The sequence below is a fragment of the Festucalex cinctus genome, chromosome 12, assembly GCF_051991245.1.
Source record: "Festucalex cinctus isolate MCC-2025b chromosome 12, RoL_Fcin_1.0, whole genome shotgun sequence".
NCBI classification, from domain to species: Eukaryota; Metazoa; Chordata; class Actinopteri; order Syngnathiformes; family Syngnathidae; genus Festucalex; species Festucalex cinctus.
The window spans coordinates 19,084,384-19,101,618 of NC_135422.1; the positions used below are offsets into that span (position 1 = coordinate 19,084,384).

Genomic DNA, 17,235 nt, shown 5'->3' on the forward strand with positions numbered 1-17,235 from the left:
GGAGACTGGATTGTAGTTTTTGATTGTGAAATTACCAATTGATAAACCAGTTTGGTTCTAGTTGTCACGGGTCAGTTCCGGTGTTTACCAAATGTGATTTGTCGGAGTTTGGAGTGATGTCCTTGAACGCCTCCTAATCCAGCCCAGCCGCCGAGCAACTCGGAGCCATTTTGGTCCCACCTAAAATCATCACACGGAGCAGCTCGTCCACTTTGGGCCGCCCGCGATGGACCGAACCGAGCCGACGCCGATGATTTACATTGGCGAACCCGTTTGAAGAAACGACACACCGCCCCGTGACATTGGAGGTCATGTCTCGTCGCTGCTAAGCGGACTGGAGAGCGGCAAAAAAAAAAAAAAAAAAAAAGCTCGGGGCGTTTTTTTTTTTCTTTTTTGGAAGTGTTGGCCGAGCAGCCCCTTCGTCAACGTTGGCCGACTCGAGTTCGCTTCGCCCCGACGAGGAGTTGCCATTTTGACTCCTTGTTAGGCACTCCCAAGTTGTGGAAGCTCCATGCGACTGTACCTCTCTTCGAACGGGATCGAACGAGGTGTCACTGGATCGCGGGCTGCTTGCCCTCGCCTGAAACATGTCCACCAAAACCCCTTTGCCCACCGTCAACGAGAAGGCGACCGAGAGTGTGAGTAGCCCCTCGCCCCCGGCCGTTTGTGATGCGAGCAGCTCCCGGCGCACATTTTTGTTGCGTTTATCGGAACAGAATCCTCACACACTTCGTAAACAAATCGGCTTCCTCTTCGGCCTCCTTAAATCTCCCCCGCCCCCCCAACCCCCTCTCAGGTTTTGAACTCGCTTTGCGTGTTTGTTTGTTTTTTGCCACAGTCGTATTCGTGGGTGTTCCGGTGTCAAGTTGTGGAGCCGATAGTTGCTTATTTGGGAGGTGTTGGGGGACACTTATAGGCCCCAGTGGAACAAAACTACAGGACGCTACTTTGCCTGTTGGCTTGGCAGGAGACAGGAGTGGTAAAATTGTGTTCTGGCTTCTGATTGGCTACGCGGGCTGTCAATGAGGGCCATCGACCAGTCGGATTTGGAAGACGGACGTCTGAGTCCCGCCCACTCGTGACCAACGGAGCACCCCTGCCTGACTCACCGCTCAAAACATGCGCGGTGTAATCGCACGCACTTCCGGCGTGGCTTTTCAGAATAAAGCGCCGGTTATTTATTAGAATTTTACTGTTATTTTTTTAAAAATTATATTATTGTTTTGGAGTTGTACTTTTAACAGGCATGAGAAATTGAGACAAAATTGCTTTTAAATTTCGTCAATGGTGACACAAAAATCAGTAAATATATTGGCAAATAATTTAACGTCATTTTTAATTTTAATGTGCAGTCGCAAGCATTACTTTATTAAAATTAAATCAAATTATTTTTACAATGTCATTTTTTCATATTGTTTTGGAGTTGTATTTCAACAGGCATGAGAAATTTAGACAAAACTGCTTTTAAACTATGTCACAAAAATAGGTAAATATATTGGCAAACAATTGAACGTTATTTTTAATTTAAATGTGCAGTCGCCAGCATTACTTTCTTAAAATTAAATCCAATTATTTTTACAATGTCATTTTTTTCACATTGTTTTGGAGTTGTACTTTAACAGGAATGAGAAATTTAAACAAAACTGCTATTAAATACTGTCAGTGGTGTCACAAAAATAGGTAAATATGTTGGCAAATAATTGAAAGTCATTTTTAATTTAAATGTGTAGTCGCAATCATGACTTTATTAAATTATAAGTTGTCATTTTGGATAAACATTTAGACACCTAACAATTTTACAAATCAATCAATCTGTTCATTTTGTTTTAACTATTATTAATCAGTGAGTTGGATAATTTTATTTATTAATTTACCATCCCTTCATTAAAAAAAGATATTTTGAGTTGACAGTACAGAAAATGCACAAACATAAATTATGATTCAATTACTCAGTTAAAATGTTAATGGTTAGCATAAAAAATATTGTTAATTTAAATGTTAAATGCAAAAAATGTTAATTGTTGGCATAAAAAAACAGAAGTTTACATTTGTTTCGATGAAACATTTATCTTCGATGAAACTCAAACATTTGGATTTCATAAAGGACTTCAGAAGTCTGGGAATATTTACTACCGATTGATGATTGTTTGGCCATATAAGGCTTTGATCGGTGATCACCGATCTTTTTATGCTAAAACATCCGATCATGATCAGTGGCCGATCGATCGGAGCACCCCTATATTAAAGTAATCAGTTGAATCCCGAGACGAAAACATGTTTCACGACAAAATGGAGACGTTGATTCTCCCCACCGACTCTCCCGGAAAAAGAAACATTCATAATTTCCAATCAAAGTCATGCTTTTATGCTGAAAGGCCAGCTTCCTGCTGCAGTTGGCAGCCCGTCATTGGCTTGATGCGCACCCCGTTATTCCAAGTTCGCTCCCTCCCTCTCTGCTTCCTGTCCTGATCTGTGCTGGTTATCAGCGGCGGTCGCCGGCGGTGGACGGACGTTCGCTCATCGTCGGGCGTCCGGCGACCGGTTTCCTGCGGCGACATGACGGGCTCGCAGGCGGCCAGGAGGCACTGCGGCCTCCTCGTGAGTAAAACCTCAAGACCGTTGTTGGCCGGACGCAATTGTTACCTCAAATTATGTTTGGGGGGGCGGGGCTATAATCTGACGCTCTTCCATGTTTCCCGCCGTGTGTGAAATTTGTTAAGACTTCAAACATGATGACCTGGGTCCACCTCGTTCGGACGCTCTGGAGTCAAATTGACTTTGTGACATTTGGACTGCAACTGTGGGCGGCGAGTCTTTCATTTGGTAACGTTTAGCCATGGAATGTTTGGATTAAGTTGATGTATTTGGATACAGGAACTCTTGCCTGGATTTAGTTCTGGTGCTCTTTATTAGAACGCAAAGAAGACTTGGCTAAGTAACTCTGTACTTCGTTTGGCCTGAAAAGTCCCAAAAAAATATCATTTCTGTTATTATCAGCAGATTCTTGAAAGAGTGAGGAACCTTTGGGACCTTTTCACCCAGGAACAAAGAAAGTCTTGGGGGCATGTGTGTTCAGTCCAAGGCTATTTTAGTGAACTGAAACTAAAATTCAACAAACAATTTCGTTAATGAAATGAAATTAAAAAAACGAAAATGCTTTTTTAAAAAAACGAAAACTAACTGAAACTAAATTTTATGTTAATGTTTAGAATTATAGCAAAAATGTCATTTGTTTCAATCTTTGGTAATTAATTTAATGCACGAGCCTTTGAGGATGATTTTAAATGTAATTTGAAGTCAATTTATTTTTATATTAATTGGAATAAAGACGTTTGAAAGTGTGTCACACAGAAGTGATGTCATCTAGCAGCGGCCAACAAAAAAGCACCTTCAGATGACGTTGCTCCTATGGTGCTCGTTTTAAATACCGCGCACAAGTAATACACTTTTTTTTTTTTTTTTTACTATACTAAACTATACTAAAACTAAGCATTTATTAAATAACTAAAACTAATAAAAACTAACAGAACCACCCTGAAAACGAATTAAAACTAACTCAATTTAAAAAAACGAAATTCAAATCTAAATCAAAACTAACTAAAATGGAAAATAGCAAAAACTATAATAACCCTGGTTTAGTCTCAGGAACTATTGTCTAAATTTTTAGTTCTGGAGTCATTTATCAGAGCAAAAAAGACCACCTTAAGTGGGTTGTACTTATTTTGGCCTGGAAAATAAAATCACAGAAGCTCTATTTTGGGACAAGGTCCCAGAGTCCAAACAGTACCAAATTTTGGGTCAAATTTCCTGCAGTGCAAAAGACACTTTAACTTTCGACTTCGGGCCAAACGGAAGACACTTGACTTGACTTGACTTGACTTGAGTTCTTGATACTTGTACTCCCTGAAAGCAACACACTGCAGACCCAACGGTTCATGGACCTCTCAGAAGTTTGTTCTGGGAACCTCGGGCGGCAAATAATCAACACTTTTTCATTCCTGGTGTAAGCTATTTCCTTGGACTTAAAGGGATACTTGACTCATTGAATGATTTTCAGCAGTGAAAAGTTAATATTTTGTCCAGAAATTAACTTAATTATTTTTCATGTACCTTAAATACCTTTAAAAGGTATTTTTTTGTACTTGCTGTCGACTGATGATGACATCACTTGTGTTGAAGAAGTAGGTAACGACCAATCATGGCTCACCTGTTTTCTGGGTTTGGTCAGTAAACTGAGCGATGATTGGTCGTTACCTACTTCTTCAGCACACGTGATGTCATCATCAGTCGACAGCAAGTAGAAAAAGTCCTTTTTAGAAGGTACTAATTGTACATGAAAAATAATGAAGTTACCACATTAATTATAGACAAAATATTAACTTTTCACTGTTAAAAATTGTTCAATGAATCAAGTATCCCTTTAAGGTGGAACTGCATCTTTGCCGAGCCGTGATGGGGAAACAGTTTGTGGGTGTGGCTCGTTTGATACTGACTTCTATTAATTTTCTTTTTATTTTTTTTTACTTCTTCATCAACCCTGGTTGCTTCTGAAAAAGGACACCAGTACAAAAAAAAAAAAAAAAAAGAAGAATCAATGTGTCGTGAGAAGTGCAGCCAGCAACACAGTTCACATGACCGCTCCGACACGCAAGCGCGCTAATCAGGTCGACGTGCAAACGTTTCACTTATCACGTGAGCTCGCTTGTGTCCCGTCGTCATTACTTTGCATCCATAGGATCTTGCTCGTGACTCATTTTTCACAGAAATGCTCACTTGTCATTTAATCGACGGTCAAACATTACCCAAAAATGTTGCTTAATATATATTGTATAGGCTCCCACTAATATAAATATGCTTGTCTGTCTGGTTAAGATTGTGTTAGTGGAATATGAGTAAAGCAGCAAAATCCACTAGTTTTTTTTTTGTCCATCTCAGGGGGCGGCCATTTTGCCACTTGCCGTTGACCGAAAATGACATCACACTTGCTCTGTTAACCAACCTGTTTTCCTAGTTTGGTCATGTGATGTTCGCAAGCCTAGCTGTGATTGGTTGTTACCTGAGTGAGCAACTAAGATGTCATTTTCAGTCGACAGCAAGTGGCAAAATGGCCGCCCCCTGAGACTGATGAAAACCTTGTTGATTTTGCTGCTTTAAATCATATTCCACAAACGCAATATTAATCAGAATGCCGTGTTTAGACTACTGGTGATACATCACAACACGTCGTTAATTTCATAAAAGACAACATTTTTTTTATTTATTTTTTTTAAATAACGCGTTATAAAAAAGTTGACTTATTAAATTAATAAAAGTTTAAATAAAAACTTTAATAAAAGTCAACTTTTTTTAACAACTCATAAAACAGTTCACTTTTATTCAATTAATAAAAGTTTAAATAAATAAACTTTAATAAAAGTCAACTTTTTTTTATAACTAGTTATAAAAACTTGACTTTTATTAAATAATTTTAAATATAAAAAGTTGACTTCTATTCAATTAATAAAAGTTAAATAAATAAAAACTTTAATAAAAGTTAACTTTTTACAACAAATCTTTATAAAAAAAGTTGACTTATTAAATTAATAAGTTTAAATAAATAAAAACTTTAAGAAAAGTCAACTTTTTTTCATAACAGCCTATTAAAAATAGTTGACTTATTAAATTCATAAAAGTTTAAATAAATAAATTTTAATAAGTCAACTTTTTTATAACTTGTTAGAAAAAAAGTTGACTTTTATTAAATTAATAAGTTTAAATAAATAAAAACTTTAATAAAAGGCAACTTTTTTAGAGCAAATTCTAAAAAAAAAAAGTTTACTTTTATTAAATTAATAAAAGTTTAAATAAATAAAAACTAATAAAAGTCAACTTTTTTATAACATCTCGTTATTTAAAAAAAGTTGACTTTTATTAAATTAAATTAATAATGCTTGGAATCACAGTATGTATTATTTACTTGTGTTTTCTTTTAAGTTTTTTGACTATATTTATATTTATATATGTTAAGTGCCAGAAAACAAATGTTTAAAATTATTACAACAAAATATAAATTATTAAATAGTTTTATAAGTTGATAATTTTAAAAATTAGATATTTAATAAAAATATGACCTATGTTTTCAGTATTTTATTTTTTATTTTTTTCCCCCCCCCTCGATTATAGTTACAAGTTTTGGGGACACTACTAGTGCCAGATTTAAAATGCACATGCAGCAAAAATATCTGTTGCTAATGTACAGTATGTGCTTAAAGCAGTGTGCATTTATTTATTCATTTGTTTGTTTTCAATGTACTGATGTTGCATAATAACGCGTTCTCTCCCCTGCCCCCGCAGCACACGTCCTCTCACAGCAATGGCCGACAGGAAGTCGGCAGCGTGCGCTCGTCCCGCTCGGGCGTGCGCTCGCGCAGCTCGGACGAGCCTCAGCAGCCGCACGTGGGCAACTACCGCCTGCTCAAGACCATCGGCAAGGGCAACTTCGCCAAGGTCAAGCTGGCTCGTCACATCCTCACCGGCAGGGAGGTAAACAACAACATCCTCACGTCCGTATTTAGACTCGGAAAACAAGCTGAATGGTGCAATTACCAAAATAAAATGAAATTAAAAAAAAAATGACTACCAATGTGCTTGTTCTAAAATTATGTATTTATGTTCAATGACCTGCATAATTATTATTATTTTTTAACAGTGAGATAAAAATTCATTCTGTACCTGCGTTCATAATTCATGTAATTAAGAATTATTGAAGCAATTATTTCCGTGGCACGAGTAGCACAAGCGATACTTGGGCTCCCTCTAGTGTTAGGCAAAAGAATCACTGAATCACATGTTGGCGCTAACTTTTTCTTTTTTTTTTTTTCTTTTTTTTTTTTGGTGGTATTTGGTACAAAAAAGAACTTCTGATTTCATGAAACAAATAGGCATATTAAATGTATACATGAAGTGTATTTCCAAAAATAATGGTCGTCTCAAGGGCCTCATTAATTGAATTGAATTAATTTAATGTAATAAATCCATCCATCCATAAATAGAAATATTACATTTATACATAAATTTTATTTCCAAAAATAATGGTCATCTCAAGGGCCTCATTCATTTAATTAATTTAATAAAATAAATAGCAATATTAAATTAACTAAATATTAAAGTAAACATTCATTTTATTTACAAAAATAATGGTCGTCTCAAGGGCCTCAATTTAATTAAATTAATTTAATGAAATAAATAGAAATATTAAATGTATACATCAATTTTATTTCCAAAAATAATGGTCTGTCTCAAGGGCTTCATTTCATTTTTGCAATGGACAGATACCGTAATCCAGCTCATTTGTAGATTCGTTTAAAAAAAAAAAAAAACAAAAACAAAAAAAAAAGTCAAATATGTTAGTTTATTAATTATTTTATATTAAATGATTCATTTTCTTTAAATGTGATTAATTTAATTGTAATTAATAACCAATTATTGAATAAAATAAATGTAAAATCTCTATGTAAAGCTTTTTACTAATTTGTATTTTATTATTGACAATAAATCAGTGCACTCATTTAATTAGATCAATGAATAAAAATAAATACATTGCAGTTAAGCAATTCAGTTAATAAAATGTGTATATTCATTTTAAAATCATAATACTAAAATAAAACTTGTTTTTTGATATATATATATATATATATATATATATATATATGTATATATAAAATAACATTTCATGTACTGCAATGCCAAAAAGAAATTGGTTAATTGCTGATTGTTGCGAAGACTTTACTCTATTTATTTATTTATTTATTTATTTATTGCCTGTAGCTTTAGTATCGGTGGCTGGTATTAGCAACCTCCACAAGTATGTGATGTCGGAACGTCTCGTTTTCTTGGACTGTAGCGTTTTTTCTTATTATTATTATTATTATATATATATATAATGCATTTATATTTGTAAACAATATTTATTATTTATTATATATTATTATTTTATTTTATTATTATTTTTGCTTCTCTTTAATTGTGCCTTTTGTTCGTCTTGTTGTTGTTTCCCCGCACAGGTGGCCATTAAAATCATCGACAAGACGCAGCTGAACCCCAACAGTCTCCAAAAGGTAATTAACCACAAATTGGAAACATTCCGTCGAAACCTTTGTGAACATGAGTGCATGTTGCGATGTCTTTTCGTTTGGGCAAATAATAATAATTTGGGAAATAATCAAACTGCGTACATTTTCTTTGTCTTTCGGGTTTGATTTGTGGCCAAATTGTGTCACCACTGCTGGTGACGGCAACCGTGCCGTGACCCCACCCCCTTTTCCCTCTGCCGGGCCGGCGGTGCTTTTCCATTAGTTTTTCCAAAGCGCCATTGATTTGTAACCTTTTGTGTGTCAGAGGAGAGAGAGAGAAAAAAAAACAAACAAACATTGGCTCATATGACAGGACGCTTGATTTCCTCCCGTGTTTATTTTAAGAAATCGGCGCCGTCGCAAAAGACTTGAAAAGGTGAAATTGCTCTCACGTGAGGCTATAAATAGGCAAAAAGTTGCCCCTTCCTCCTCCTCATCCTCATCATTGTGGTTTGCTGTTTGAAAGCGCTATATAAATAAGGTCGAGTTTAGTTTAGTTGAGTTGAGTTCTGCCGACAAAGAGTTGACAAATCCCCCGACAACACGTATTGAAGCCCCCCCCCCCCCCCCCCCCCCCCACACACACACACACACACACACACACAAACACAAACACACACACGCTAATCCCACCGATCGGACCTTTTGTTCACATCTGCCACTGTCCGGATGCGCCGGCCGGCATACGTGACCCGGCACAGCAAAATGAGTCACACTGACCTATATTAGACTCATGAGCTTTTGGCAAAAAGCAATCATCTCGGCTTTCCAATGATAGAATCACGCACGGCACGGCCAGGCAGGGGTGGCACTACAAGGTGGCCACTCTCGGCCAACAGCCCCCCAGAAGTAATCGGAAGTATTATGTGGGAGTTGTTACATGGCAAAAAAAGTGTGGAGAATAAAAATCACAATAACATATGTGGGAATGCACAATGAAACCGTTCTTGTCCTATGAAACAAGACCCCAACGTGCAAGTACCCCGACGTGGCCTGGGTTGCGAGAGTTTTTTTTTTTTTTTTTTTTTTTTTTTTTTTTAAATAGCTGCTCGCACCTCTAATTTGCGTTTTAAAATCTCCCTGTGTATGTAGGCTGAAATGAATTTTTGGTCTTCTTCCACATCATCATCACGCATTTGTGGTCACTCGGCCCGTGTTGCTTGTCATGCTTATCTGCTCACGTTTTGTTTGTTTTTGCAAATGTGTGCTCATTCCGGTTTGTCTTTAAGCATTTATGGTCACTTTGTGTTTGTCTTCAAGCATTTATGGTCAATCTTGTTTGATTTGTATTCATTTATTATCAATCAGTGTTTGTCGCCATGCATTTAGGCTCACTTTGTGTCACTTTGACTTGATATGTGGTCATGCTTTTGTTTTCATACATGATTGGTATCACTTGTGTCAAATTTGAGGCTTTTGTTACATTCTGCCTCTAAAACTCCCCCCCCCCAATTTGAAGTGTGTACCTTTCTCGCAGGGTACGGACGACCTCGAGAAAAAAAAAAAACACCATCTTGGATGGGTCGTGCGACGGGTTTAGCTTACTGATGGTTTCCCGCTTTTGTGTGGTAAACAATTGGAGGACGTCCTGTCGGGTGCAGAGTGGTTTGGTTGTCTTATTTTGATGGTCCCCTTTTTCAACTTAAATTTTGGTCACGTTTGTTTTTGTTCTTTATGGTCACTTTTGGTCTCTTAATATGTATATATGTTTGTTTTCATGAGTTTATGGTTGTGTTTATGTGTATATGGCCACTATGTTTTTATAAATCGTCGTTTTTCTTTGAATTACTCTTTCGTCAATTGTTTGTCTCCCCCCCCCCCCCCCCCCCCCCCCCCCCCACACACTGATTTATTCTCGCTGCGTTTTGCTATCCAGCTCTTCAGAGAAGTCCGAATAATGAAGATCTTGAATCATCCCAATATTGGTAAGTGCAATCCATTTTTTTTTTTTACTATTTTTCTCTATGAATGAAGTTGTTTGTGGACTCCAAAAAAAAATAAAAAATACAGATCTGGTCAGAAGTGACAAAATGATGATCTCATATTGGTTTGTCTTCACGCTCACTGGTGGCCATTAGACGGTTAGCATGTTTTTTTTGTTTGTTTTTTTTTATATGTGGATGCAGTGTGTGAAAATATGCCAGGAGGTATTCCATAAAGCATCATAAACGACCATTCATCTTCATGCGCTCGAATAATTCCGCACTTTGATTTTATTTTTTTTTGTCACACCAAATACCATTATAATGCTGTTCAACGGCACATTTTTGTCAATTATGAATTTGTGTCCTTTCTATTTGATGCTAATGTCATCGTAAAAAGGTTCTTGACAAATCGGACTTGTTTTTTTTTTTTTTTTTTTTTTTTTTTTTAAATAAGACAAATGCCAATATTTGGCAAAATCCAATTTTGATAACAGATTCATCAAAAATAAAAATAAAAATAATAACACCACAAATAATAAATGAATAATTAAAAATATATAAAATAAATAACAAAAATAATAAATGAATAATTAAAAATATATAATGAATAAAATAACTTCTTTTTGGTCTCCCAATGCTTATGACAACAATATAAAGGCATGAACATTTTTGTGTTCGTGTATTTAATTTTATAGCGGAGAAAAAAAAAATTACCGGCCGATATTAGCGCTTTCACAATCGGTTGATATTTTGCCAGTTGTTTTTTGAGGTTTATTTTTTTTATTTTTTTTATTTTTATTTTTCATTTATTTATTTATTTTGGCTAGGGTGGTATGTTTGAATACCAAGATCTTTGTCTTATGTTGTAATATGTTTAAAAAAAAAACAACAACAACAAAACCAGAAAACACATTTAAAAAAAAACAACAATAAAAACTCAAAAAACAACTGGCAAAATATCAACCGATTGTGAAAGAGCTAATATTGGCCGATTAATCGGTCAGCTAACACAGCCAAAACATTTTTTTTTATCTGCCTACTTGCTCGTCTTCCATCCCACCTTGGGTCTATTTTTTGGGTCTATTCATATCCACACGCACGCACTGAAGCTGTCGGTCCTTGCGTGTTGGTGTTATTGTTGTGTCTATGTGTGTTGGCAGTCAAGCTGTTTGAGGTGATCGAGACAGAGAGGACGCTCTACCTGGTCATGGAGTACGCCAGCGGAGGTGAGCGCCGCCTAAAACACTTTTTTTTGCCTTCACATTGTTCACAATCATCACTTATTGGTCAGTATAACACATTTAACTGATTGACTGACAGCCATTTTGACTGAAGCAACCCCCTTCGCTCCCGGCTGCTATACTGGATTCTGACTGATTTTGCACACAGTATATTGTGTTCTATTGGTATAAAAACATGGAACCTACAAAAAGAAAGATTGAAGTCTCTTCTTTCATCAGGAAAAAAATATTATATTTCTCTCTGTTTCCGTTTTGCAACAATTAGCATTAGAATATAGCTAAGTTTCATTATTATTCACAAATCTGCTTAGCATTGTGAGTAATTGAGCTTTTTTTCAACATGGTCCTGATTGATCTCTTATACTCTGCTGGCACCTGCTGGCCGTTTGTGTACCATTTTTTTTCAACTGTTCTTTGCAGTTTAGAGGCTGCATCAAAGCCTTCTGTATGCTCTAGTATAAAAAAAAACGTAAAAAAATATGTAAATAAGTCTTTGGGACACTTAAAACATGTAAAATAGAATGTATTTATACGTTTTTTTGGGAGCAAATGAGTTAAGGTACTGAAAAGTCTCGCGTTTGGGTATTGATTCCAATTCCCTCAATCGATTCGCAAGAGTTCAAATCGAATCGTTTTTTTTTTTGTTTGTTTTTTTTTGCGGTTCGTTTTGATTCACTTCAGTTCTTAAATGAATTATTTTAATTTATGATTGAGAATAACGTGCTATAATCATTTCAGCAAGAGTGAGATATAAATATTTTTAGAATTGGAATTCAATAATTGTAAATTGAACAATTTTCAGCAGTGAAAAGTTCATATTTTAGTCCAGAATGAATTTGATAACTTCATTATTTTTCATGTACAATTAGTACCTTTAAAACGTAATTTTTCTACCTGCTGTCGACAGATGATGACACATTAATTTTAGACAAAATATGAACTTTTTACAATGAGTCAAAGTATCCCTTCAAAAACATTCCGAAATGATCTTAAAGTGTTTCATAAACGTAACAAAGTACTTTTAAACTCATGTAAATTAAAAGAAAACAGTATAACTGATAGAAAATTTTCTTAGGAATTTATAGGAAAAAGAGATTTTAAAATAATGGATTTATGGTTTGATAAATTGATTCAATTATCGTTTATTCTTTTTTAAAACCCTCGAAAGGTCTGAGTTGTTGTCTGCCTAGCAGACTAACAGCTTTGAGTGGGTTTTCTCCGGGTACACTTAAAAAAATGGGTTGTGATATTTACTTGAAGAAGCTGCTAAAGGTTCAGAAATTCGAAGTAAATTTGACAAGGAGTTTAACTAGAAATTCTGATGTCATCAAACTTGACTAGCTTTTTCAAGTAAATTACTCAATTTTTTTTGGTGTGTGTGTGTGTGTGGGGGGGGGGGGGGGGCAAATATCAATCACCATTTTTTCAGTGTACGTGTGAACGATTGTTCGTCAACCAACCCTCGTGAAGATGAGCCCTTCCGATAAATAGATGCATAGAAAAATAGAATGTTGTAAAAGCAGCTGAAAAACCCCGTCAGGACACTTTTGAAGCGTTTCTCAGGTTTTTGTGAGCACTGGCCTTGGGAATCCTTTCCTCATCCCATGCGGCGTCACACCCGCGGCCATCGATTAGAGGCGAGGGTCGCGTTGGGGAGAACAAATGTGATTACCTTCCGAGACCGGCGCCCTGATCGCATTACTCCTTCGTAAAGTCAATAGGACCGTTCTGTGTGTCCGTTGCGACTCGCGCCAATCCAGCATGCCAATGAGATGATTAGCGGATTCGGGCTTGTCCACCGACCAGTCGACTCGTTTGGAGGACCCCGACTCGCATATCGTAGACAAGTCTTGCTTTTCTGGCCCGCGGAAGTCAACTTATGTTGTACAGATTTTTATATTCACCAGGGCTGCGTTAAAAAAAAAAATCAAATCATCGATTTTTCCTTTTTCTGTAATTGAAAAAAAAAGCATAAATGATGAATGAAAAGCGTTCATTATCAACTAAAAATCATACCAAAATTAAAAAAACGTATAATAAATTTAAAAAACATATACTATGCCGTGTACTGTAACAAGTGAATAAAAAAAAAACGCACTTTTAATGGAAAAAATGAATGTAAATGAAAAAAAACATAAATGATGGGTGAAAAAGCGTTCATAATCAACTAAAAATCATACCACAATGAAAAAACGTATAATAAATGGAAAAAAACATATACTGTGCTGTATATTGTAATAAGTAAATTAAAAAAAACATACTTTTAATGGAAAAAAATGAATGTAAATGAAAAATAAGTAATGAATGAAAAAGCATTTATAATAAACTAGAAATCATACCAAAACGAAAAAACATATAAATGAAAAAAATATATACTGTGCTGTATACTGTAATAAGTAAATAAAAAAAACAAAAACAAAAGAACGAAACATACTTTTAATGGGGGAAAAAAATGAATAAAAATGGAAAAAAAAACATGATGAATGATAAAGCATTCATAATAAACTAAAAGATGCACAAACACCGATCTAGTATCTACGCTCATAGGTACCTATGGTAGGTAATAGCCATAGCCGAAAGTATGTTGAGTTCGGTAATATATTTTTACCTTTTGTATCTAGAAATTTATTTCGTAACAAGAGGCAAATTTAAAATGCACCTCTTATGTGTTAATTTTTTTGGCATTTAATGTTAAGAGGACGTCTCATCCTCCTCTTTTTCTAATAAGTTAATTCCTTGCATAATTTAAAGTGGAAAAATATTACCTCAATAGTTTGACATGAGCAAATATTCTGAATGTCACACGCAAACATTTATGAAATGCTTCACTTTAATACATGTTCCGTTTATTGTTCAAACACAACCTGTGCTACCTTTAGCGTAGCCATCATGTATCAAGCTAAAGAATCATCTGCGGTCAAAATTACAAAAATTAATTACACACTGTGCTGTATGCTGTAATAAGTACATTAAAAAAAATAAACTTTTAATGAAAAAATGACTGTAAATGGAAAAAACAAATGATGAATGAAAAAGCATTCATAATAAACTAAAAATCATAACAAAACGAAAAAACATATAATCAACGAATACTATATATAATTAACGCAAATTTTATAAAAAAAAAAAAAAAATGAACGTGGATTTCCATTATTGCCGGCTAGTTTTTGGAACGTAACACTCGCGATAAACAAGGGAACACTGCATTTTATTTCATTTGATTTACTTGTGCTCAATTGTGTCCACTAGGGGTGTGAATTGCCTAGTACCTGACGATTTGATCCGTATCACGATTCATAAGTCAAGATTCGATTCGATACCGATTAATCCTGATATGAATTTACTAGTCGATTGTTGCGATTTTTTTTACTCAAATTTAGAAAATACCATTCAGTAAACTTGTACAATGTACACTGTAAGATTTGTATGAAAATATATTATTTATTGATATGAAACTTCAGTTTTCATAACTGAGCCACTGTATTTCTGTATTTAACAAACAGGTTGTAACCTTTTTCATGTTAGAACAGCATTGAAATAAAATATTAAGGCTTAATGTTCCATTAATATAACATTCTTCCATGCTTAAGGTATGAAAGTTAGACGTTTTGTTGAATATTTTTCCATCAAAAATGGATGTTAAAAAATCGATTCGGCTGCCTATTGAATCGATTCGAGAATTGCGTGCTGTAGTATCGCGATATATTGCCGAATCGATTTTTTTTTTTAACACCCCTAGTGTCCACATATGCTCCACATATTTTGGTCGTGTCTGTCAGCAGCAGCTTGTGCCCTTCGGAGAGCGAAAAGCGCCCGCAAGCGTACACATGGGGGCGAGCAGATGCCGCCTGCGCTCCGCTGCCCTCTATCTTGTCTCGTCCCTCACCGCCGTTTCCCCGTCTGCTCTATCTTCTTCCTTGCAGGCGAGGTCTTCGACTACCTGGTCGCACATGGAAGAATGAAGGAAAAGGAGGCCAGAGCTAAATTTAGACAGGTACGCCCCGCCCACCACTTTCTTCCACGCCTGCAGTCTTCCGTCAGCAGCGCTCGCAAACACCGTTGTCGGAACTCCAGATGCTAATTAAGGTCGGGCGTCATGTGACGTCTTAACGAAGCTGCTGCTCGTCAGTGGGGCAGAAAATAAGCTGAACTTAACTCGCATAACAAATCTCACCGGGTTCAAAATGATGTCGTTAAAAACAAAATATGCGTTTGTTGCGGGAAGCGTATTGCTGCCACACTAGAAAAATATGCTGTTCCTGTCACCAACTTGAAACACTAATGCCACCCAGGGGCAAGGGAAAAAAAATGACCAACACAAATCTATGACTCAATGTTTCACACTCCTTTCAGTATATCTTTTTAACTTTTTTCCCCCAATATTTTTTTTTATTTATAATTTTCAAGGTTTTCAACAACAAATGAAAAAAAAAAACAATACAAAAAACCCTCAAAAACAAAACAAATACAAAATAAAAATAATAAATAGAGCCCTCTCTCCACAAAAAAAAAGTTATATAAGCAAAAACAGCTCATATCAAGCTGGGTGATCATATTCAAAAAAAGAAGTCCAAGTTGATTCGAAGTATGCTAGTTTTCCTTGATTTGAACATTTTTTGTCTACAGTAAGACAGAAGCTCATTAATCCAGTATTTTTTATTGAGGTGGATCAACACTTTTCCAGTTCTTAACTCATTCAGTGCCATTGACGGATATAGACGTCAAAAATCCATTTTAACTGGGCTGGCAGTGAACGAGTTAAGTATGCATCTTCTATCTTTTTCACTTTAAATAACTTTATGAATTACTTACGATAAAATGAGTCAATCAATGACCTGAAAGATTTTTATTTAATTATTTTTAACAGCGTTATAAAAGAGCAGTATAGTGGTGTAGCTGTTTTGATTTATTACTTCACTTTGTTTTGCCAAATGCGGAAGTCATGTTTTATCATGTTTTAACATAATTGATCACTTTTTGAAACCTAGAATTTATTGTGTAATAACAGGATACCTAGTTGTTGGTTTTATTTTCTCCTGTTGTGACAGCAATACGCTTCCGTAGAATGTAGCTCAATCGTAACTGAGTAAATTTAGTCAAATAGTTCAAAAGTATGTTGCCTTAAAACTACACTTGGGCAGTACAATTTATCTAAAAAAAGTTACTTGAGTAAATGTAACGGCACAAATGTCGCTCGGAGTCGTGAGTCCGCACCTCTGCGGGAAGGCCCGTTTCCAAAAAATAAATGAGACTTAGAAAGAAACAACAGGCCGACTGTAAAATTGTGTTTGTTTTTCTTCCTGCTGCAGATTGTATCGGCGGTGCAGTACTGCCACCAGAAGCACATCGTCCACAGAGACCTGAAGGTGAGCACAAGCAGATAATCTTCCCAAAGGTTGAGGAACCAGTTTTGTCAGGAATGATCTTCATCAGCCCTGATCTTCAAATAAGCAATGTCTGACTCGCGTTGGTTACAAAATATCAGAGTGAAACGCGCGCGGAGGCCCGACGACTCCAAGCGAAGCAAAGCAGGCACATATTACTACCCTAGAAAACGTCATTTATTATTTTTTCTTTATTTACCGGCATTTTTCAGACAAAATGCGGCCTGAACCGTTGAACGTACCAGCACAAATGAGTTATCAAAAGATGCGGCTCGATCTGACTCGGCGGGGAATTATTTTTTTCGGAATTCAGAGTTACCAGGGCGACGCAATTCCCAAAACCCCCCGCCAAAAAGTCCCAATAGAAATGAATGGAGAATGGGGGGGAAAAGATCCACAAATCAAGCACCGAGGGATTGACCTGATTTCAAAAGGAAGTGACCCAGAAATTACCTGATTTCAACAGAAAGTGACCTGATTTCAACAGGAAGTGGCCCAGAAGTGGCCTGATTTAAACAGGAAGTGGCCCAGAAGTGGCCTGATTTAAACAGGAAGTGGCCCAGAAGTGGCCTGA

The 17,235-nt window shown here is 36.0% G+C and overlaps 1 protein-coding gene across 13 annotated transcripts in view; it reads left to right on the plus strand.

Moving 5' to 3' along the window:
- Positions 1–117: 117 nt before the first annotated feature.
- The window catches only part of mark3a (MAP/microtubule affinity-regulating kinase 3a), a 39,032-nt gene continuing 21,914 nt past the window's right edge, over positions 118–17,235 (plus strand). For 7 of the 13 annotated variants that reach the window (XM_077538358.1, XM_077538361.1, XM_077538362.1 and 4 more), the window contains exons 1-7: positions 119–638; positions 6,334–6,522; positions 8,043–8,096; positions 9,988–10,036; positions 11,197–11,262; positions 15,201–15,271; positions 16,587–16,643. In XM_077538358.1, coding sequence (XP_077394484.1) covers positions 588–638; positions 6,334–6,522; positions 8,043–8,096; positions 9,988–10,036; positions 11,197–11,262; positions 15,201–15,271; positions 16,587–16,643 — 537 coding nt within the window. In that variant the 5' untranslated portion in view covers positions 119–587. Of the gene's footprint in view, positions 639–2,444; positions 2,599–6,333; positions 6,523–8,042; positions 8,097–9,987; positions 10,037–11,196; positions 11,263–15,200; positions 15,272–16,586; positions 16,644–17,235 lie in introns of those variants that run through there. The other 6 variants (XM_077538355.1, XM_077538360.1, XM_077538356.1 and 3 more) reach the window with 3 other exon arrangements.